Source organism: Macrobrachium nipponense, chromosome 1 (assembly GCF_015104395.2).
Source record: "Macrobrachium nipponense isolate FS-2020 chromosome 1, ASM1510439v2, whole genome shotgun sequence".
In the NCBI taxonomy this organism is placed as follows: Eukaryota; Metazoa; Arthropoda; class Malacostraca; order Decapoda; family Palaemonidae; genus Macrobrachium; species Macrobrachium nipponense.
Genome location: NC_087200.1, coordinates 56,616,524 through 56,640,781, shown reverse-complemented (window position 1 = coordinate 56,640,781; position 24,258 = coordinate 56,616,524). Strand labels below are relative to the sequence as shown.

Genomic DNA, 24,258 nt, shown 5'->3' with positions numbered 1-24,258 from the left:
AGGCATTTTTTCCAAAAAAGGCCAGTCTCGTCACAGTTGAAGACTTGCTGAGAACTGTAGCCTTCGTTGATTGCCATCTCGTCGAACGTTTTAATATAGGCTTCGGCCACTTTCGTGTCCGAGCTGGCTGCCTCCCCATGCAGCACCACCGAATGGATGCCAGTCTGTTTACAGAATTTTTCAAACCACCCATGAGAAGCCTTGAACTCTGGGGTTGGCGTCGATGTCCCTTCTCCCCCGTTGTCTTTGGCCTGGGCAATCAAATTGCCAAAAATAGCGCTGGCCTTGTGGGAGATTGCCGTCTCGGTTTTCATATCACCAGCAATTTCTTTGTCTTTTATCCATACAAGCAGCAGCCTCTCCATCTCATCGTGCACGTGGCTCCTCTTGTTGGACAAAATAGTCACGCTCTTGGAAGGTGTAGCTGCTTTGATGACTTCCTTTTGCTTAAGGATGGTGCCTATCATCGACGGATTTCAGCCGTATTCCTTAGAGATCACACTCAACCTCATGCCAGCTTCATAATTCTTGATAATCTCCATTTTTGTCTCCATAGAAAGCATCCTCTTCTTTCCGTGAAATTCAGCAACTTTCTTGGGACCCATGACTATACTGTGCATAATTAAGTTATGTAGTATACTAATTAAGTTCTCACACAACACGATAAAGTAGTACAAAGAAATCACTAACACAAATTTACGTTAACAAACAAAATCATATATGTGAACGAACGAATTCCGTGAGCGTACGATAACGCTGGAGCGAAGCAGTGGCCGAAGAAGAACGTTTTTACGTAGAGCACGATGGGAGAGATGCTGACCAATAGGAGAGCAGGATCTTACGGCAGTAACTAGCATCAGGAACCAATGGGAGAGTGGGAGGATGGTGGCGAGTCTACTCAATTGGCAGTGCACGAGTTTTAAAATTGTTCTCGGTGGTCCTGGCGAATGTTGGGACTTTACAGCAACAACCTTTCGTAACCCAAAATCTTTGTATTTGCTTTTGTAACTTGAATTTTTTGTAAGCTCGGACTTTCGTATGTCGAGGTACCACTGTATATGAAATTTTGTTCACGCTGTCATATATTTCAATATTTATATATGATAATGATATTTTTTTCATTTCTGATGGTTGCATACTAAACTTCAGGCAATGATAAAAAAGGAGCCAAAAATGAACTTTCAATCTTAAAAACTAAGCGTGCTGTGATTTTTTGAAAAAAACTTTTTCCACTTCGGCGCTGACTCCTGAATGCTGCCAGCATACAGCAAACACTTTTGTAAATAGAGGCTTGGTGTTTAAGGGTTAATATCTATGTACGATAAATATTCACTATTTTCATCTCTAATTTCTGTATCATTATTTTCATTATCAATTCTAGGGATAAATTCTCTCTTATATCTTTCTGCTAATATGTTGCATATTTCCTTTTTTTCATTTGGTAATCTCCCTTCATTCCTTACAGGTCCTATGTCTACTCTTCTTTTATTCACCTTTTTTGCATACGAGTATAATAGTTTGGGGTTTTGCTTGATATTTTCTAGGGTCTTTTCTTCTGAGTCCCATTTTTAATTTTCTTTTGATTGTTTAATCTTTTGCTCTGCAGTTCCTATCTTACTTATTAGTTCCATCACTTTCCATGTATTCTTTTCTTTTGCAAGACCTTTTTTCCACTTTCTGATTTTCTGGAACAAGATCCTTCTGTCTCTTGGTATGTATGACTGACATTTATTTTTCTTCTTCAGTTTATACTTATCCACTATTTCCTCTAATATTTTATATTTACCTATATATCATCACTTACGAATATGTTTTCCCAATCTTTGTTTAATTCATTTATTTCTGGCCATTTTATATTTTTACTATAGAAATTTTATTTTCCATATCCTTCCCACTTTTTCATCTCTTGCTTATCTCTGTTTTTACTTACTTTGGAACGAACTGTTATTTTTATGACATTATGGTCTGAAATACTCGTATTATATACTATTATTTCTTTAACATAATTCACCTCATTCACAAATACTAAGTCTCAAGTATTATCCTTTATTGTTGGTAGGTGATTTATTTGTTGAATGTTGTGTTCTAGTAGCATACCTAATAGCTTTTTAAATTGCTTCTTACCTTCTACACTATGATTACTCTCTTTTTTATATGTATAAATACAACCAATCTACCAATCTTTCCAATCTACGAAATTAAAGTTAAAGTCTCTGGATACGAGTATATTCCAGCCTTTGTGATTTCTACATATATCATCCAATTTTTCTGTTACTGTGTCAAACTCTTTTAGTGTTAGGAGGTCTATATATTATAATGTTCACTAATTTTTCAGATTCAAATTCTACTGCTATTAATTCACATTCTGAGTTACTATATTTCTCATATATTTTTCCTCGATTTATGTCTCTCCCATATATTGCGGTTTCCGCTTGATTCCTACTTTTTTTCTATCTGATCTATAAGTTTGGAACCCCTTTATCTGATCATCATTACCAGTCTCTCGGGAATACAGTACGTACCAGGTTCCACTTACATTCGTTATATCTATTTTTTCAGTTTGGGTTAGTTCTTCTCGGAACTCTATTTTTCTTTTTGAGTTACTCATAACTAAACCCTGCGCATTCATCACTATGACGGTTTTCGTGTTATCCCCATGTCTCTTTCCTGTTCCGGTATGTTGATCTTTTCTCCATTTCCTAAGCAACTTTTACCATCCTTCCGCTCCGTGCCTGGATCCTGACGGTGAGCATGCTCAGGCGTCTGGTTCCTGGCTGCACAATCACCAGTCCGAAGGTGGAACCTCTAGAGTCAGGAGCAGAGGTACCAGCTACCTCCATGGTCCCCATCTTCTTCTTCCCTGAGGAAGGAGAGATAGGCCCCGTTCCCAGAGGAACGGGAGGGCCAGCGGAAGACCCACATGTCCCACCTTCTTCTTCCTTGGCTGGGGGCCCTTGGAAGTCGAAGGGGAAGAGGCGGCAGAAGACGGCAACGAAGATGAAGACGAAGAAGACAACGAAACCTTCCTCTTCTTCTTGGACTTCTTCTTCCAGCTTCCTCAGGATAGCAGACAGGTCTCCCATCCAGGCTGGAGCTGGGGCGGCTGCGGTGGCAACGGGGCCCAACTCCACCTGGCCGGAAGGACCTGCGGGAGCGGCAGCACTTCCACGGGCAGGAACAGAAGCAGCAAGTATGGCGGCGCCTACAGGAGGGCGATCTAAGGGGGAGCTCTTCGGGTACTCAAAGTCAAGGGGCGGAGCGAGGATAGCAAAACCATGTGGAGGAGGAACCATTCCCCTCCGGGGCACGTACAACAGAGGAGCTTGTACAGTAAGTTCCAGAAGTGAAGCGACAAATCTCAGAATTGATCGTACATACTTCTTAAGAAACTTGTGGGGTTGCCAGTTAGTATATTTTATTCCAATTATTGTCATCCTATTTATCTGATAATACGTATCAGTATTTCCCCAGTGAATGATCAATGTTAGTTCAATAATTGTTTATTAAAAAAAAATTCCCCCAAGAAACATCTGCAGCTCTCAAAGTGTTATATCAAGTGTTCACCATAGAGTGCAGCAGGAACGAGTGCATAAGCATTGGCCTAATATTGGTAAATAAATTAACTTTCTACTTTTATAGCGTTATATCAAAAGTTATTATTTCTTTGATAAAAACACAGATAGTTTTAGCATCTGATTAAATAAAATATAAATAAGACACAAGTTGGTGTAAAAAAAAAAAAAAAAAAAAACTAAATCCAAGTTATACGTTCGTTGAGCATTGGTTACATGGTTAGGCCTATTTCAATATTCAAGGAAACATATTTTCCAGCTTGTTAGTTAATAATTTCATCGAATTTCTCAATTGTGCAAATTTTTGCATGTGGAATTGCATTCAGGGTCGCACCAAACAAGTATTTTCGTAGGTTTCTTTCCACCTTTTTTTGCTTTTCAGTGCATAAAGTGAGACTATTCTTGCCCATACGATCCGGAGTGCGAATATGCTTGGCAAGCATTATTTTAATTTGAGTATCTCCTGTTTTAGGCCTCTCTTCTCTCTCTCTCTCTTCGGACCTTTTTATCTAGTCAGGATATCAAGAGCTCTGTTTTAAGGAAACAAGCAACTAGGCCTATGGCATGCTCTTGCATGATTATATATATATATATATATATATTTTAAATTATCAAACAATATATATATCATACCCACATACTATTCTTTATATATATATATATAGATATATATATAGTATAATATATAATTATATATATAATATATATATATATATCCCTATTATATATATCCCCAAAAAACTCATAAATTTGTTATACAATAATGCTTGACTGGATTGAACCGATTACTGGTTGTCCGTGGAAATATGAATTTGGGTGATATCACTCTCTTATGATACGCCCACTTACGCAAATTCAGTCTTAAATTTCACGGTTGGGATATGATTAGAAGATTTGAGGTAAAGGGTTGAAGTGAAAAAGGTGGAGTTAGAATTGTGGGTAGAGGTAGAGGTAGGGGGGGAGGGGTGGTTGGGGTCTGTCGTCTCCCTACTTAAGCAGGTGGTGATGTTACGGCTTGCGGCCGTCTTTCTTATTTTTTATATAGCTAGTCTGTTTCCCAGGTGCAAGGACAGGTCCTGGTATCGGTCCTAAAGGTTCTATCTTGCCCAAATAATAGACAGTGGCCCTGCATTGTAAGCCTTGCTACGCCCGGAACTAGGCCTAGTCACCTGAAGGTAGCAGCAGCAGTTAAGAGCCTTTCTCGAAGATGGTGTTTTATGCTCGGTCCTAGAAGCTAGAATCAGAACTACCAACCACACCCTACTTCTCTATTGAATCTAGGTGCATTCATGGTTGATTATGTTTAATGTCGCGGTGATTGTCCCTTTACATTCTATTGATACTTAGATGGTTTTATACATCTTCGCTAAAATAATTGATAATACACAATGATATTAAATATTTGTTTCCACATTGCTCGAAATATACATTGGTAATGTTGGTAATCCTGTGTTGAACTAAAATTTCAAATTGTTTCGTTTCTATAGTTTTAAGTAATTACTATACTTTAAAATAATTACTATTACCGTAATTTTTTCTTACGATTGTTATAAATATCATAGATTTGATATTTGTGCATCATATGTTAGCTTTATTTTGCTTGATAGAGCTTTCACTGTAAAAAAAAATAATTTTTTTCAGCTAAGAGTTGTAGTTGCCAGTTAGTGAATTTCAAACGAATTCCTCTGAAATTTGTCGCTTCAGTTTTGGAACTTACTGTACCACAGCTGAGGGGGTGACCATGGTCAGGTGCTGAGTGTACACCAGGTGCAGTGGAGCAGCATAACCTGGTGTCGAGACGGTCGTAGTCGTCCTCGTCTCCATCACGGAAGTGACCGGGGCTGCAGCCAGATGATGTAAGAGCCCCTGAATACTTGGAGTGCCCGGAAGACACAGAGAGCGCCACACCTGCTGAAGATCCCCACTCACAGAGGTAGACACACCTGAGGAAGCAACAGTCAGGTTAAGGGAGGGGGGGTTCCTGTTAGCTCAGAGGGGGAAAAATCCCACCCTGAGCGGACACAAGAACCCGAGTACAACTCCAGGTCGGGTGTGTTGCCCTCCTTCCTCTGCACTCGACAAATCAAGCAAAGAGACGAAGAGGGACACAGCCCCTGAAGGGGAGAGAGCCATACACGGGAGCTGACGAGGAGGGAGGAAAGAAGATGATGTGTCAGTCACCAGAGGTGTCAAGGGAGAGCTTTCCAAAGACACCTTGGCAGCTCTACGCAACTTCTTTCTCTTCTTGTACAACTCCCACTGCTCCTCCGACCAAGAGACACAAACATCACAAGCTAAGTGGGAGGCAGAGAGGCGAGCATATGTCTTCACCCGACGTCGGTCGAAAGCAAAGTGGTATGTTTACCACCAGTCAGGTGGGACTCTCGACCATTGGACAAGCAGTTACTGCCAAACTACCTTGTTAGTAAATCTTACAACTGGTCCAGCTGGCGCTGAATAGTAATTCCTTATGTAAAGGACCAATGGTTTGTATAACGTGTTGGAACAAATGACAAATTTTCTAAGACTATTTGTATTTTTCAGAGCTACAAACCTGAGGTCTTAACAATAGGATAATTTTATGGCGCCTAGCTGGATCCAGTTAAATCATAGATGAAAAAGCAAGGAAATCTTGAGAGATCTGGCAACACGTGCATATATTGGCTGAAAACCAGTCAAAGACCGCACACCCATGCTATTGCTTTCAGTCTTTTTCTTAACTGCCGGGTGAGAGTCGCGGTTTCCCTCTCTAGCCTTTTACCCAGTTCATTGCCCATTTTCATTTTGTGTTGTATGTGTGTGTGTGGTTGTGTTATGGCTTCTTCTGCTTCTTCTTGGCCTCGCCAACCTAAGCGCCTGGGAACTTAAGGTTTCCTGTTCTCTCATTTCCTGGCTTCTTCAGCTACAGACCCACACTCCACATGCAGTAGGTGTTGTGCTAATGTTTGTACCATAACAAATCCCTGTCCAGAATGTCTTGCGTGGCCTAGAACGCAGTGGAAGTTATTTTATATTAAGAGGAAGCATCGTACAGTTTCCACTCTTCCTTTGTGGGAAGGGTTTTCATCTCCTCGCCCTGATGCTTCACCTTCTTCCTCAATCACACCCCATGATGCTAATGTCGTTGTGCCTATGTCTCCTTCCTTTACTTCCATCGATTCGTTGTTGGAAGTATTGGGATGTCCTCAGGCTGATTTATTGTGTAATGTCACCCCCTCTTCCTCGGGAGTTAATTTGCTTCCTTTGAGGGAGGAGGCTTTTTCATCCGTTTCTTATATTTCAGGTTCGGAGGCGTCCAAAACGGCAGCGCTTTGGGTGTCACTTGGGCTATGGGGTTGACCCTCCTTGGAAGGTTAGCCGACACATTTCATGGATGCTCGCCTCCCCCTCAGGCCTCCCAGCTCTTCCCCCCTTCCCCTGGCTTCTCTACATTGGCGGCTGGGGTCAACCATTTTGTATCGCTCCGCCAGTGATGCCTGTTGCTTGCTCGGGTTGAGGGGAAGCCGTGACGTGAGCGCTGCTGGTGACATCACTCCCATTACCATCTTACCCTATTCATCCGTTGTCCAGGAAGTTCCTTCACTTCTCTCTCGGAGACAAGGTCTTGAGTTCAAAGTCCTGTGCTTTGGGTTGACCACATCCCCTCAGATGTTCACAAGAGTCTTCTCTCTTGTCTCAACTTGGGTCCATGCTCAGGGGATCTGTTTGCTGAGGTACCTCGATGATTGGTTTGTCTTAGCAGGTTCCAGAAAGAAGCTGCTGCAGGACATAGATTGTCTGCTTCGGTTTTGTCTGGAACACGGCATCAATGGTAAACCAATAGAAGTCAAATCTCGTACCCAATCAAAGGATTCTCTATCTCGGCATGGTCATCGATACAGTAGTCTCAAGACTTTTCCTGTCGGATATGAGGTTGGAGAAGTTGCAGGCAGTGGCACTCGACTTCCTATTAAAACCGAATCAGTCAGCTCAACAGTGGCAGATTCTTCTGAGAATTTTGTCTTCTCTGGAGAAGCTGGGGACTCATGGGCAACTTCATCTTTGGTCTCTGCAATGGAAACAGGGAATTCTGGTCTCCGGCGGGGGACTCGCCCCTAATGAGGGTTCCTCTGTCTCTGGAAGTGAGAGAAAATCTTTGTTGGTGGTTGGACGACCAGAATCTCTTGAAGGGTGTTCCTCTGTGTTCTCTGTACAGGGCTTGTGACAGCTTTACCGAGTGTGCTACTGCCCACTTGTGTACCTGCACCGTCAACCTGTGCAGCTGGAATGACACTTGTCTCCTCTACTTGATGGCATATGCCACTACCGTAGTGTTGTCGCTCGTCAACATCATGGAGTGTCCCACCACTTGGTCCAGAAACTCTCACTGGGCTAAATAAAATTGCCTTGAGTATCAGGACACTGTTTTGGAGTTGTCTGTCATTCTGGTCCACAGCTTTGCAAAGAACTTTCTTCCAGGTGTGTGCTCTGTCCCTACTAGATGTGTCTGAAAAACAAGAGCACCTCAGGAGGGAAAGTGCCCAACGGCATCCCTAAAGAGAGGCTCCTGTCATCTAACTATCAGACAGTCCATCCAAACACACCTGACTGTTTGCAAAGATGTAAACTATCTTTAACAGTAGAGAAGACTCATCTGAAATAATATATCTTCTAGTAACTTTGTATTATTCTAAATTGAAATAATATATCTTCTAGTAACTTTGTATTATTCTAAATTTAACTTTAAATTTAGTTGACCGCTAACAATTTCATGACTAGTTTTTCCCTATTCAACACAGCAATCTTCTGTTAATAACTTACCCGTCTTATTTCATTGTTCAGAGCTGTCAACTGGCGTTCTTCCTCTGTGTTGTCATCAAGAGAGGGCCGTCTAACCAAGTTACTCTGAAGAGCTGCCAATCGCTTAGTTTTCTCCCTCAGTGTTATGATATTATACTGAACTTCCTCAACCTGACCAGCCCAATCAGGGAGGTGGCTATCACCTGGCATGCTGATACCATTCTCCATCTCTTCACTGTACACCAAGGCATCTTGATCTGAGTAGGTCTTCATTAAAGGGACATAAAAAAACAATATTAACACCATTTGCTTGACAGGTTATGTGACAATAGTTTTTTAAATTTATAACTTTAATTTAATTCACAAACAAAATTACATTTGCTATTTGTACATTATGAGCACATGTTGAATATCCTTTACTCCTATCAAGGAAAAATGATGTTTTTATGATAAAAAAAAGTTTTATGTATACTTACCTGGCAGGTATATATATAGCTATATTCTCTGTTGCACTGGAAGAAATTTTCAAAACTCGCGGCAACCGCTAGTTTACCGGTAGTTCAGGTGATCGCCACCCCATTCCCGTGGCGCTGGCGCTTGGAACCATTCCCATTTTCATCAGATTTTCTCTGAACCCTGTCTCCTGAGGGGAGGAGGGTGGGAATTTAATTATATATACCTGCCAGGTAAGTATACATAAAACTTTGTTTTATCATAAAAACGTCATTTTTATGTATGACACTTACCTGGCAGGTATATATATAGCTGACTGACACATTTGGAGGTGGGTCAAAGACAGCAACATCGTTGGAGTTTAAAAATAATTAAAAATAATAAATATTATTCTACTCCTTGGTTCCTTACCTGCTAAGGTAGCTGACTTCATAGGTCCTGCCTCTGAGCCTGCTTTACCTTAGTAGCTCTCAACTAGGACGTGACCTATTTGTTGAAGAAGCTCTAAAAGGATCTGACAACTGGACGTGACCAATGTGTTGACAGAAACCCTAGCCCTCTCTTACCACGGGCATTCATGCTAGGACTTATTAGACCACCTGAACAACACACACACCAACACTAACAACCTAACATCATAGACTGAAGAGGGTATATACCCTCTCAGACAACCATAAAAACACTATAACCTAATTAAAAACCCCTAGCATGTTAGTAGGTTATGAGGTGGAAACTCCTTTGCCCAATACTGCACCTGAGGACACATACGGGCCCAACGTTTGACAGTTGTCAAAAGTTGTCTTGACGTCTCTTGAATAATGGGAGGCAAAAACTGAATTGGTCCTCCAATACGTCGTCTCTATCATTTCCTTGAGGGCCATATTTTTCTTGAACGCCAAGGACGTAGCTACCGCTCTAACTTCGTGCGCCTTGACTTTAAGTAGTCCGAAGTTTTCTTCTTGGCAAAGCATATGTGCTTCTTTAATTAATTCTCTGAGAAAAAAGGCGATAGCATTTATCGTCAAGGGTCTATTTGGCTCTTTCACTGAACACCAAAGGGATCCTGAGGTGTCACTAATATCTGTGGTTTTTTCAACGTAATGACGCAAAGCCCTTACTGGACAAAGAACCACTTCCTGTTCCTGACCCACAAGGTCGAAAAGACCCATAATTTCAAAGGATCTTGGCCAAGGATTAGATGGGCTTTCATTCTTGGCCAAGAAATCCTCCTGGAAAGTGCACACTGCCTTGTTGTGTTTCCAGCCTATTTCTTTATTGATTGCCTGAAGTTCGCTAATTCTTTTAGCCGTTGCTAAAGCAACTAGGAAGATGGTCTTCATCGAGACATCTCTCAAAGATGCATTTCTTAGAGGCTCGAACTTGTTAGTAACTAAAAACTTCAGGACAATATCTAAATTTCAAAAAGGGGCTCTGCATTGACGCTCCTTCTTCGTCTCAAAAGACCTGAGGAGGTCTCTAAGATCCAAGTTATTGAAAATGTCTAAGCCTCTGTGTCTGAACACAGCGGCCGCATACTCCTGTACCCCTTGACAGTTTGATTTGAAAAAGCTACTTCCTTCTTCAAATACAGGAGGAAGTCCGCAATTTGGGTCACAGAGGTACTGGATGAAGAAACCTTCTGCTTCCTGCACCACTTATGGAAAGTCTCCCACTTCGACTGTTACACTTTGATGGTGGAGGTTCTTCGCGCTCTAGCAATTGCTTTGGCCGCTTCTCTAGAAAACCCCCTCGCTCTGACAAGTCTATCGATAGTCTGAACGCAGTCAGACCCAGAGCAAGGAAGTTCTTGTGATACCTGTCGAAGTGAGGTTGTTTGAGTAAATCTACTCTTGTGGGCAGTGTTCTTGGTGTGTCCACCGTCCATTCCAGTATGCCTCTGTGAACCAATTTTGGGCCAGCCAGTAGGGAGCTTTGAGAGTGAGTCTTGTCTCGTAACTCTCCCTGAACTTTTTCATGACCTTTCCTACTATCTTGAACGGAGGAAAAGCGTAAGCGTCCAGCCCCATCCAATCTAACAGGAAGGCATCCACCGCGACTGCTTGAAGGTCTGGGACTGGAGAGCAGTAGGCTGGCAATCTCTTCGTCATAGCAGTAGCAAAAAGGTCCACTACTGGACGGCCCCACAGTTTCCACAGCCTCTGGCATACTTCTCCATGCAGCATCCACTCCGTCGGAAGGAGTTGCCCTTCCCTGCTCAGCAGGTCCGCTCTGACGTTCTTCTCCCCCTGAATGAACCTGGTGAGCAGGGTGACGTTCTCTTTCTCTGCCCAAAGAAGGACTTCTTTCGCCAGATTGCACAGGGGTAAGGAATGAGTCCCTCCTTGCTTGCGGAGATATGCCAGAGCTGTGGTATTGTCTGCGTTGATCTGTACCCCTTTGTCGCGGACTAAGACCTTGTACGCCTCAAAGCCAAGAAAATCGCCATCAGTTCCTTCCTGTTTATATGCCAAGATGCTTCCTCTTTGTTCCAGAGGCCTGACGCTTCTTGAGGACCTGGTCTGGGTTCTTCTGTTGGAGCAATGTACCTCTGCTAACTTTCCCGGAGTTAGCCACCACTCCAATTCCTCCTTGATCTTGATAGGAATTTGAAACAGGAAGGAGTCCGGTTGCAATTTTCTTGGCCAGACTTTGCTCAGGAAGAACTGCAAGGGTCTCATGTGAAGCCTTCCTAGAGAAACGAACCGCTCTATTGAAGAGAACGTCCCCAGCAAGCTCATCCACTCTCTCACAGAGCATTGGTCTTTCTCTAGGAAGGCTTGCACCTTCCGAAGGCATAGGACTTGCCTGTCGGGGGATGGAAAAGCCCGAAAAGTCGCTGAGGAAATCAGAATCCCCAAATAGACTAGTTCCTGTTTGGGGATCAGTTGCGACTTTTTGAGGTTTACCATCAGACCCAATTTCTTCATCAAACTTAAGGTCAATTTCAAGTCCTCCAGACATTGTTGTCTCAACTGGGATCTTATCAGCCAATCGTCTAGGTAGAGTGGGGCTCTGATCCCCAATAGGTGAAGCCACCTCGCCACATTCGACATAATCCTAGTGAAAACCTGTGGCGTTGTGCAAAGCCCAAAGCAAAGGGCCCTGAATTGGAAGACCCTGTTCTGGATCACAAACCTTAGGTACTTCCTGTATCTCGGATGGATGGGAATATGGAAATATGCATCTTGAAGGTCCAGGGTCACCATCCAGTCCCCTGGACGCACCGCTGCCAGCTTGGATTTGTTCGTTTCCATCGTAAACTTGGTCTTCTCCACGAACAAGTTCAGATGGCTCACATCCAGTACTGGCCTCCATCCACCCGAAGATTTCGGCACCAGGAAAAGACGGTTGTAAAACCCTGGTGACGAGTGGCCCAGAACAGGTTCTATGGCCCCTTTGCTGAGCATGGTGAAGACTTGCTCCCACAGTGCCTCTTTCTTCTCTAAGTCGTTGTAATGAGCCCCGAGGGCTCTTGGAGAGGTGGTAAGAGGTGGCTTCTTCAGGAAGGGGATCTTGTAACCTTCCTGGGCTACACTGATGGTCCAGGAATCCACTCTCCTTCTTCGCCAAACTTCCCAAAATCCCAGGAGTCTGGCCCCAACTGTAGTCTGGAGGACTTGAGAATCATTGCTTGTTTGTAGGTTTCGACCCTCTTTTAGCAGACATTCTTTTTCCTCTAAAGGAGGGGCGAGAGAACAGTCTACCCCGAAAGGGCTGCTGAGTCGGTCTTGACTCCTTTGGTGTCTTCTTCACAAGCTTGGCCGGAAAGTACTTCCTCAATGACGAAGTCAGAAGGTCCTGTGTTGCCTTCTGAGTAAGCGAAAGGGAGATGTCCCTAATGATCTCCGATGGAAAAAGTTGCCCTGAGAGTGGGGAGAAAACCATCTCGGCCTTCTGAGAGTTCAACACTCCCTTGGCTGCAAATGAGCACAGCAGGGTCCTCTTCTTCAGGACCCCTGCCGCAAAGAGGGATGCTAGCTCGTTCGCCCCATCTCTCAGGGCCTTGCCCATACAGGACATAATACTCCTATGAACTTCCATCTCAGAAGAGCCTTTACCTTGCAAGGTACGAGCCAAAGCCCCCAAAGACCAGTCGAGGAAGTTGAATACTTCAAAGGTACGATAAATACCCTTCAGCAGATGGTCAAACTCTGAAGAGGTCCACCAAATCTTGGCCGAGTGTAAGGAATGTCTACGAGCACTGTCGACGATATTGGAGAAGTCCCCCTGGGAGGAGGCAGGAACTCCCAGGCCAAGACTTTCCCCCGTAGCATATCACACACCCGACTTCAACGCCAACTTGGCTGGAGGGAAGCAAAAAGAAGTCTTACCTGCTTCCCTCTTTTCCTTCAACCATGCGCTAACACGGTGAAGAGCTTTCTTGGCCGTGATGGAGAGTGTCATCTTCAAGAAGGAGGACTTCTTCGGGGTTTTGGTCCTAGTGTACTGCAAAAGGGGAGACAACGGGGCTGTAATTTGAAACTCCCCCTTGAACAGAGACAGGAGGCAAGTCGTCAGTCTCTTATAGTCCGATGATGGAGCTTCAGCATGTTTCTCTTCGTCACAAACAAAGTCTTCAACTTCCTCTTCCACTGAAGAAATATCCTGGATGCCCAAATCCTGATCCAGACTAAAAGCAGAGTCCACCAAATCAATTTCCACGCTCTGAAAATCTCTCAAATCCTGAGCCAACTCCAAGATTTGCTTGCTGGAATGAGTCTGAGGGATTGCATCCTGACGAAATACGTCCTGGTCTGGTCGAGAGGAGGCAAGGTCGAAGTCCTGCCGTCTGCGTCTTGCATCCAACGAGCGAGTTGCGTCCATCCGACGTTCTTCTCGTTTCCTCTTGCATCCTGCATCCTGTGCTGTTGAGCGGCCGTCTGACTTCGACGGAAAACTGCGTCCTGTTTCCCAAGACTTCGAAGGGCGAGAGGGAGGCGGCAAATTCTTGTCCTGCATCCTCTTGGAGGACTTGACGGGAAGAAACTCGTCTTTACGTCTGGAGGAAGACTGATCGGGTGTTTCCCAAGACTTGACAAGATCAGCCAACTTAGCCTGCATATCCTTCAAAAAGTTCTTAGTAGGATCCGCTTCCTGAAGGATCGAATGAGACAGAGGAGAACGAAGACGGGACGTACTGGGACGAGGAGGCGAGCGTCCTGAGGTCTACGAGACGGAGAGGAGAAAGGGGAACGAACACACAATGAAGGGGGAGAATCTCTAACTGGAGAAAAGCCACCAAACGATCGTCCTGTGTCCTCTCTCAAAAGATTTCTTCTCTTCCTCTTGACGGGGATTGCGTCCTCATCCGAACTAGACGAAAAAAAGTTCAGGTCTACTCCATCCTTCCTGAGCAGAGCGACATGCATCCTGAGACGGGGGTGGTCTCCATGTCCTCTTGAGGGGACGCGATTCCTCCGAATAGTGCCATTTCCTACATGACGAAGAGCTATCGGAGGAGGACAAACACTTCCCAGTAACGCCTTTTCTTTGGCGTACTGCTGCAGCCTGCGACGCAACAACAGGACTGCCTGAAGGGACGACTGACCATGTGAAAACCCCTCTCGCCTCCCTTCGACTGTCGACTTTCCTTCTCCCTTGGGTCTGGGAGCTTGGAAGCGGTCTAGGTCTAGGAGCACGAGAGAGACGGTCGGCCGCCCCCTCCACGACACCGTCACTAACAACATTAATTACACCCACTTGATCAGTTAATCGCTGAATCTGATTGCCCATCGAAGCAAGGGCATCAAACACTTTCACATATTGGGAGTCCTTCGTCTCCTCAGATACAGCAGCGGGTGCAGGAGAAACCTGGGGAGAAGGTGCTACAGGTTCTACTTGAGAAGGAACTGGAGAAGGAACAGTAACAGATTCATTCACAGCTTTGCTAGAACCAGATCTTTCACTCCGAGACACTGATCTCCTAATACGATCTTTCTCCAATCGTTCAACATACTTAGTGAGAGTTTTCCACTCTTTCTCAGTCAAATTCTCACACTCATTGCACTTATTCTCCTAAGTACACACAAATTCTCTACAATTCTTACACACAGCGTGAGGGTCTACCGAAGATTTCAGTAGCCTAACTTTACACCCTTCTTTCACACACACTCTAAACACAATACCGGAATCAGACATAGTTCTAAGAAAATCCAAAAGCAGCGAAAAGTCAGCAAACGAGATCGAAAATCTAGCAGGGAACCCACAAGGATGTTGAAGGTTTGGCTGGCAGAGAAAATCTGATGAAAATGGGAATGGTTCCAAGCATCAGCGCCACGGGAATGGGGTGGCGATCACCTGAACTACCGGTAAACTAGCGGTTGCCGCGAGTTTTGAAAATTTCTGCCTGTGTGACCAGAAAATATAGCTATATATATACCTGCCAGGTAAGTGTCATACATAAAAATTAAATTTCTAAACAAAGAATGGATCTTCTCAAATAAATTCATCAATCATATTGTAACAATGGATCTTCTCAAAGAAATGTATCAACCATATTGTAACAAGATTCACAATCCCAAATGTCTCTGGATTGACACCATCTTTTCTGTTTCAGACAGATGTGTTCACTGACACATGCATCTTGTGGACACACTAGTATGTACATATTACCCTTTTCACAATCAGTGCAGGTTCGAGTCAAACTGGTGAGTAATAAGGGAATGGGGGATGGGTACTGATGGTTTTGTATTAGAAAAAAAAAATACTTGTTTTATATTCTAAAAAAAATTTACTCCACCATAAACCTCACAATCATATTGTGACCAAATTTCAACTTATGAGAGAGGCAAAAATCATAATTTTTGAAAGTAAATTGTATTTTTCCTAACTAGATATACAAACCTGACATCCTTTACAATAGGAATTACTTAAGGCAAAGCCTGGATGAAGTAGCTGAAATCTTTATACAAGGCGGTTCGGTAGTTAACTGCCAATAAAGTCGTTGGGAGTCTCTCCCGACCAACCAAAGGTAAACATTCCAATTTGCTTTAGTCCCAGTTAGCAGACTGAGGGGTGGCATGAGGTGTGCAGTGAGTGTTAAGGTTGTCAGGTTTGTATAGTTAGGAAAAATCACAATTTTTGAAAGTAAATTGTATTTTTCCTAACTATACAAACCTGAGCTCCTTTACATGAGGAATTACTTTCAGCGTAGCTGGAATTACGGCCGTTAAATTCTTGAAGAAGGTGGTTAGGCAGTAACTACCGTGTGGCAGGCAGGTAGCCCCACCTGCCCAGATGTAAACATTCCACTTTGCCTTTCGGCCCAGGTTCAGATTGGGGGGTGGCATGAGGTGGGCATAAATGTAAAGGACCTCAAGTTTGTATAGTTAGGAAAAATACAATTTACTTTCAAAAATTGTGATTTGTTCCTACACGACAAACAAACCCTCAGTCCTTTACATGAGGAAGACTCACTGATTGGTGGGAGGAATATGAGTGAGCCTCTAGAACTGACTGGAGTTCTGCACACCTGGGCTATTCCTCCTGGTTGTCAGACTTCTGGGGCTTTTCAAAATGAGTGAGGATCCGTAACTCATCCGAAAATGGGCTGTGAAGAGTACTATTAGGGTTGGAGGCATTAATGCAAAGTCTCCTTCCTACCCTTGCTAGAGGAAGGAGTGGGATTGCTTCTATGATTCTGATAAGAAAAATAGAAAAGAAGCTCTATGTGTAAGCTTACCGCATCAATCGCCGGACTGGCCAGCGTAAGTTTGAGTCCTATCCTCAACCCGAAGGAAGAGGAGTGGAAGGATGAGGTGGGGAAGGTGGAGAGGCCAGTCATTCTTACATCCTTCTTACCTCTACAACTGCCCACCATAGGCGAGATGCAACTTGTCCTCTTGAAGGAGCCAGGTAAGCAAACACAACCTACAAGCATCCACCACCAGTCCAAGGGAAGGAGGTTCCAAGGACCTGTGGGCAGACCCGAAGGAAGGGAGATATAAATATGGTTGCAATGAGACCTCATCTATCTTACTGTCCGACATATTCTTTGGAGTGATGAAATGTACTCATCCACTGGACTATCCAACTGCAGAGAAGTCTCTCACTGTCTCGTATGACTCGGAGAAAGACGTATCATTGGAGACTTATGCAATGGCAGTCCGTAGCAGATAAAGACACCGACACTCCATGGTGGGTGCCGATCTGTTACAGGTACAGCAACACGCCAATAGGGCAAAGAAATGACTGATCTGGATCGACCAATACAAAGTACACAGTGTAGCTCATGACGGACTCGGACTCTTCAACAGCTGCCGACGACTGCTCGGTACACTGACACACATCTGAGACGTAGTCACAACATGACACCCGCCTTTTGAAGGGTTATGCTGATAACAACAATACAAATCGTCTATCTTGTTCGCCGCCGATGTTGGGAGATGAGATGATGTTTCTCTTAAGGCATGCGCATATCAGATGACAGCAAATTGCCTTCTAGAGACCAAGGTTCCTGTGATGGAAAGACAGAAGTTCCTCACAGTAATTGAATCTCAAATAAGGAGAAACAATACTATATTACTGATGAATGACTAAGGTGAATGCGGACCTACGTCTTCCCAGTTGAATCAAGAGAAGTAAACTTTCAAAATTCTGATCATAGAAAAAGTCCTGTCGATGACCCTACCAATGAAGACGGCTTTAATCCCTGTTGTTTTACAGAGAACTGAAAAAGCTAACTCGCTATTTCATTGCTGCTCAGTGAGAAAGTTGGAATTTGCAATGAAAGTGGAGCATGTTTCAGTAAGAAAACACAGGGATTGTACTGCCTGAAGAACCACTTCTCATGGGTGGATCAGGAAGGACGTTTCTATTTACTTTAAAGCAGAGCCAGTAGGGCGGGGAACAGGCGAAATCTTCCGTTATTAATTTACAATTCGGGATGAACAAAGAATAATTGAACACCTTACGAATTAGGAAATGTATATTAGAAGACAAACTCAGATTGTCTGAAGAATATCATTCTGCGTCATCGCAGCGGCAGGTGCGATGAAGCGGAGGACTAGGCTACAGACTTCTGTAAACAGAAAGATGATAACGAGTCTAGTGAGATATATCTGTCTGAAAATTCTTGCAATGGCAAAATGTGGTGCAGAAAAGATGACCATACACGTATGTGAGAATTCCAGTCAACCAGAGACCTAAGTCTGTGACTGCCAGGCAGAGATTCGAATCGGTAGTCAATCCTCGACAGAGGAGAAATAATACCAAACTGTAATATCTCGGAGAGCAAGCAGCACTAACTGAGGCAGCTCCATACATCGCTCGCTCAACTTGTTGTTATCCTGTTGTCTGGTATTCCAATCCATGAAGGAATGTGTTTGGCTAGAACCACTGAGCGCAAAAAAGATACGCTCGAGCATCTGCATTTTAACTGAGGTGATAATGCAAATGCTGTGGTGCTGTTGGTAAACAATACCACTAGTTATCTCAAAATCAAAACTGGTAACTCTTAGGAGGCCTGAAAGGCCATCCAGAGTTCCAGGCCAATTAAGAGAAGATACTATTCGTCTCTGTCACATAACAGAAGAGTTAACTAACAGTTATGTGCCTACTACTTGGATAATGCAAATAATAACAGAACCATGTCGCCAGAGAAATATACGTAGTACATTTGTGGGTTCCTGTACATCACACTCCAGCCTAATTCTTCTTCATTTGAGGAACAAAAATAAGGACTGGAAGCAGACCTCCTTCATTCTCTAATGAAGAGAGCGAAGGTGAAGTTTTCCCGAACTGGATGTTCCCAAAACAGTAGCACTGGAGAGGCATTCAAACCTCTTGGTGCTATCCATCCTGAATGGACTGATGTGTGTTCGATAAGATCCTAGGATTAAACCAAAAACCTAGTCTCTCAGGTTCAAATTCTGAGGAGTAGGCTCCACAGAATTCCTCTTATTTCCTTGTTCATTCTGGTATAACCAGGAAGTAAAGGAAAAAAGAGGAGGATTGACTGTTATTGCCCGCTTTTCTCTGTATCTTGGGGGTAACTGCGTCCTGAGGCGATGGACCGTTCGGCCCAACCAGGCTGAGCCCCTCCCGAGACACTCTTCCATCAGCAGGAAGAACCTCGCCAGCTCCCCCCATGATCTCCTCTAACTACTTGAGTGTACGACCTGTCCGGTCCTAAGACCGAGCCGGGCACGTACACTCTTGTGGCTGGACCAAGAAAAGCACACTCCTCATGATACCCCCTAGTCGCCTCGCTCCTCCTGGTGTATCCCGCCGAGGAGGTTGAAGGTGAGGCAGATCTGACACTTCGACTCTGTCTACCGGCAGAACTGGTGGACGGAGCGGGCTTCAGGCGATCACCAACCTGCGGTGATGACCGGTCTGCAGATCTAGATCAGCGGTCTCCCTATGGGGAATTGCTGGTCCGAAGACAGTAGTGTCAATCTCTCACGTCAGGGTAGCCACTACCAGCTGCCCGGAGTGTCTGATCACGTTGGTGTGATCGATGGTTGGGTGATGGGTATCTTCCACCAACGTGGTGAGACCGAGCACCGTCCTCACGACATGTCACAGTCCCAGAGGCAGCCAAAGCTGCTCCCAGGGACCTGGGGGACCACCCCCCAGTCTCGCCTCATGAACAGTCCGATGGGACTGTCACACCAACCCGGGGTACCGGACGATCATTACAAGAACGATCACCGGTCAGGCAAGTCACCTGGGCGACTCTTACCATCCTTCCACCCTGGCGGTGAGCATGCTCCAGAGGTGGAACGTCTAGAAGCGGGAGCAGCTACTACTGGTACCTCTATGGTCCCTGCCTTTCTCTTCCCTGAGGAAGGAGAGACGGTTCCCATTCCCAGAGGAACAGGAGGACCAGCGGAAGGCCCAACATCTCACCGGGACGATGAGACAGACCCTTAGAAGTCTCTGTGAGAGACTTCTGTGGGGGGGAAGACCACCTTCTTCTTCCTCAGCTGGGGAGCCTTGGAAGGGGAAGTGGAGGAGGTGGCAGAAGACGAAGAAGATGACAATGACACCTTCCTCTTCTTCTTGGACTTCTTCGCCAACTTCCTCAGGACGGCAGAAAGGTCTCCCATCCAGGACGGGGCTGCAGTGGCTGCCGAAGCAGCAAGCCCAGCGTGACCTGGGAAGGAGGACCTGACAGAGCACCAGCACTTCCGCGGGCAATATGATTGGGAATACCTGTTGTCCAAGTGAAATACCCGTTGCCTGCGTTGTTTGGAAATCTCAGAAAACCAAATCACCCTGCGAGCGCTAGAAATTCCAAGGAATTTAATGGCTTAGTGAGACTCTCGACTTTCGTAATAACAATTACTGGGAATGTCTTTCTCGACAGTGTATTTGGAAATTACAGAAAAACCATAACACTCTGAGAATGCCAGAAATTCAAAGGAATTCGAGCATTCAGCGATATTCCCGATTATCATAGTAACAATTATCAGGAATTCTCATCTCAGCCAAGTTTTTGCAGATCGTCGAAGGCCAAACCACTCAAAGAGCACTAGAAATTCCAAAGAATTTTAAGTGCTCGGCAAAACCCCCAAATTTCGTCAGACGATCATCAGGTGGGGGCCCTCCTCAACTCCCATAGAAATCGAGGATGAACGGGCATGTAAGATCCTTCCTTAACGACGTGGAACATACCCCCCAACACTGAATCCTACGAAGAGCACTCTGCAGGATCCCTCCTATTCACCTCGCCCCTCCCGGCATAGCCATAGGAAGTACAGGTGGCCCTCGGTTAGCGGCAGGGGTTCTGTTCCTAGCCGCCAACGCTAAGCAATTTTAAAGCCTATGGCTGCCGCACACCTTCTTTCGGAATACTAGACCCATTAACAGCGCCCTAGACCAGTCAAATGGCGTTGTAACCCCGCAATGGCCCAAAAAGTAAAATTATATTTATGCAGTATAGTACTATAGAATTTACTGTACAGTAGTACTGTACAGTACATTATAGTATTATAAATACCGTAGAGTGAAAAAACCTAGCTTTAATCCTTTGGGTGTCTAGAGTATGTAAAGATATAATAAGGTTTTATTCCAGTGTACAGGTGGCTGTAGTGTTCAAGTTATGATAATTCATCTTACGATAATCCGATTTTATGAGAGACCAAATTACAATAGCCTAACTTTATCCCATCTTCTAGTTGCATAAGTTCAAAAACAGCAAAAGAGAATGATGAAAGTATGGTTTTAACGTTATACTGTACTCGTTGCGTAAACATGTACAACAGCCATGAACAACCGAACGAGAAACATCTTTTTTTTTTCTAAGTACAACCAATTGGATAACAACATCCATTTGGCTTGTATGTATTTCAATCATCGTACTATAGTACACTATTACTGTAGTTGTTATAAATGACGTTATTTAGAATAGGACTGAGATATCTTAATGTTATAACTTTATTTGCTATAGATCAAAGATCAATATAGAACAAAGATCAATATAGATCAAAGATCAATAGGGAAATATACTGTTAAATTTAAACTTAGTTATAACTGAAGCTGAGAAAACTGTTCAAGCTGCTAATGACCATTATCATGCATCAGCAACAAGGATAAAACTCCAGTAAACGTATGCCATCAAACAACCGTAGAAAAAATTGAGATAAAATCATTTACTCAAAACTGCTGTGCTTGAAAGAACACATTTTACTGTTGGTTTCGTGCCGATATAAGATAAATAACGTAAAGTTTGTATTACAATGATATAAAGGAAAATTGTGAACGGAATCGTGCAATTTTTTTATTCAACAAACATGCCGTCATATTTCCACCTAAAAACACGTTGTATAAGGAAAAATAACCTTGTCTCATATAAGTCAAGTATCTAGATATTCGTTTATGATAACTAGAAGCAAGATAATTTGCTCAGAATTGCATTAAATATGGCAAAACAAACTCATACAGGCCATCAGCTGATTTCCAAACCAAAACATTGACCACTTCGCGGAATACTGGCTTAGATTTACCGTAGTCTTTTATAATATGACAATTTGTCGAAAATTGCAATTTTCCTAACTATACAAACCTGAGGTCCTTTTGCAATAGGAAGGTAACAGGCGGCAGCTGGACGGTCGTAAGCTTCGAACAAGGAAGTTCGGTAGTTAACTGCTTGTCCGACAGAACGCGCGCAGATCACCTGACCTACCTGTAGCGTGTGCCGCAAAATTTGAATTTCTGTCGGGAACGACGGAGTCTAAAGCTAAGTATATATCTGACAGGGAAGTTGAATGTACAAAAAATACTATGTGCCGTTGAAGACGAAGGTGATAGGTGAATGCAGACCTACGTCTTCACAGCTGAATCGAGAGAAGTTAACGCTCAAGATTCTGAACGTACAAAATTCCCGCCGATGACTCCAAACCGTGAAGACGGCTTAATCCCTGTTGTTTTACAGAGGACTGAAAACGCTAAACCGCTACTTCATTGCTGTTCGGTGAGAAGTCAGAGTTGTAATGAAAGCGGAGCACATCTCATTAATGAAAACACAGGGATTGTACTGTCTGAAGAACCGCTTCTAATGGGCTGAATCAGGGAGGACATCTATATACTTGGAAGTAGAGCTGGCAGGGAGGGGAACAGGTGATGTGTTCCGTTATACATCTACAATTCGGGTGGAAAAAGAACAATTGCACAACTACAAATACGAGATATATTTAAGAAGACAAATTCAGATGTCTGAAGAAATCATTCTGCGTCATTGCAGCGGCAGGTGCGATGCAGAGGGAGACTAGGCTACAGAGAAAGATGATAACGAGTCTAGTGAGATATCTCTGTCTGAAAATTTTTGCAACGTCAAAGGCGATGCAGTAGAGATGGTCATCCACATATGTGAGAATTCCAGCCAACCAGAGACCTAAGTCTGTGATTGCCAAGCAGAGATTCGGTTCGGTAGTCAATCATTGCAGAGGAGAGAGACAATATCCGAACGTACTATCTCGGAGAGCCAGCAGGTACTGTGCTGTGGCAGGAGGGGCTGGCCGGCAACCCCTACACCGCTAGCTCTCGCTCACTCGTCATCCTGAGTTGCCAGGTAATCCATTCCAAGAAGGAATGCGTTCGGCTAGAACCATCGAGCGGAAAAAAATACACTCGAGCATTTGCATTTAATCGAAACGGATTTCTGTGAATGCAAACGCTGTGGTGTTGTTGTTGTAACAATACCACAAGTATCTCAAAATTGAAACTGGTAACTCCTGGGAGGTTGCAGGGCAGTCCCAAGTTGTAGTTCAATTAAGAAGATACTATTCGTCTCGGTCACAACATGTAGAGTTAACTACGGTATGTGCCTACACCTCGAACAATTCAACTGATAACAGAAGCATGTCACGAGGGCAATATACGTAGTATATTTGTAGGTACCTGTACATAGACCTCCACCCTAAATTCTCTTCCATTCGAGGAACAAGAATAAGGACTGGAAGCCGACACCCTTCATTCTCTAATGAAGAGAGCGAAGGTGAAGTTTTCCCGAAGGAAGACTTCTACAGTGATAACAGGATACCGAAGATGATAGTTCAAACCGAACTGGATGTTACCTCGTGTTCTTCTCTATCCCGGGGTTGGCCGCCTACTGAGGCGACGGACTGTCAGGTCCATCCAGGCTGAGCCCCTCCTGAGATATTCTTCCTTCAGCAGCAGTACTTCCCTCGAACGCTAGAAATTCCAGGAATTCGAGCATTCGGTGAAATTCCCAATTATCGTAGTAACAATTATCTGGGCTTCTCATCTCGCCAACTCTGGACCGTGGTTTCACCCAAGTGTTTGCAGATCATAGAAGACCAGTGTTAGAAAATGATATTGTTAAGATACAATAAAGTTTTGTACATACTTACCTGGCCAGATATATACTTTAGCTAATAGACTCGGTCGTCCTGACAGAATTTCAAAACTCGCGGCACAGCGACAGGGTAGGTCAGGTGATCCACCATTCCCGCCGCTGGGGGTGGGGGCGGGGTCTGGAACTATTCCCGTTTTCTAAGCCATAATTCTCTTCCACCTGTCTCCTGAGGGGAGGATGGGTGGGCCATTAATCGTATATATCTGCCAGGTAAGTATGTACAAAACTTTATTGTATCTTAATACCATTTTTGTACAAGAAACTTACCCAGCAGATATATACTTAGCTGATTGGCACCCTTGGTGGCGGGCAAGAGACAGCTAAAAACAAAATAATACTTAAACTAAATACATTAAAAAACAGGGAAAAAACACCTATCTTTCTTTTGATAAAATAATCCATAGTTCCTACCTGATTGGGCTGAAGACTTCATGACTACTGTCGATGAGTCTGCCTGCCTCAAGAGTTTCAACGAGGAATGAACCTATGGTTGAATAACTCTTTGGATCGTGTCAATGGGGGCTAGCCCGCTTACGCGACAGAGCCTTATACTGGATCGTACCAATGGGGGCCTTGACCACTTACATGTAAAGAGCCTTGACCTTTTTTTGTCCATATCAATGGAGACTCGCC

General features: G+C 44.0%; 1 protein-coding gene across 1 annotated transcript in view; it reads right to left on the bottom strand.

The window, feature by feature from the left end:
* Window positions 1–24,258, bottom strand: part of LOC135219319 (syntaxin-16-like) — a 131,677-nt gene that overhangs the window by 95,485 nt on the left and 11,934 nt on the right. The window contains exon 2 of the mRNA XM_064255986.1: window positions 8,373–8,618. Coding sequence (XP_064112056.1) covers window positions 8,373–8,618 — 246 coding nt within the window. The remainder of the gene's footprint in view (window positions 1–8,372; window positions 8,619–24,258) is intronic.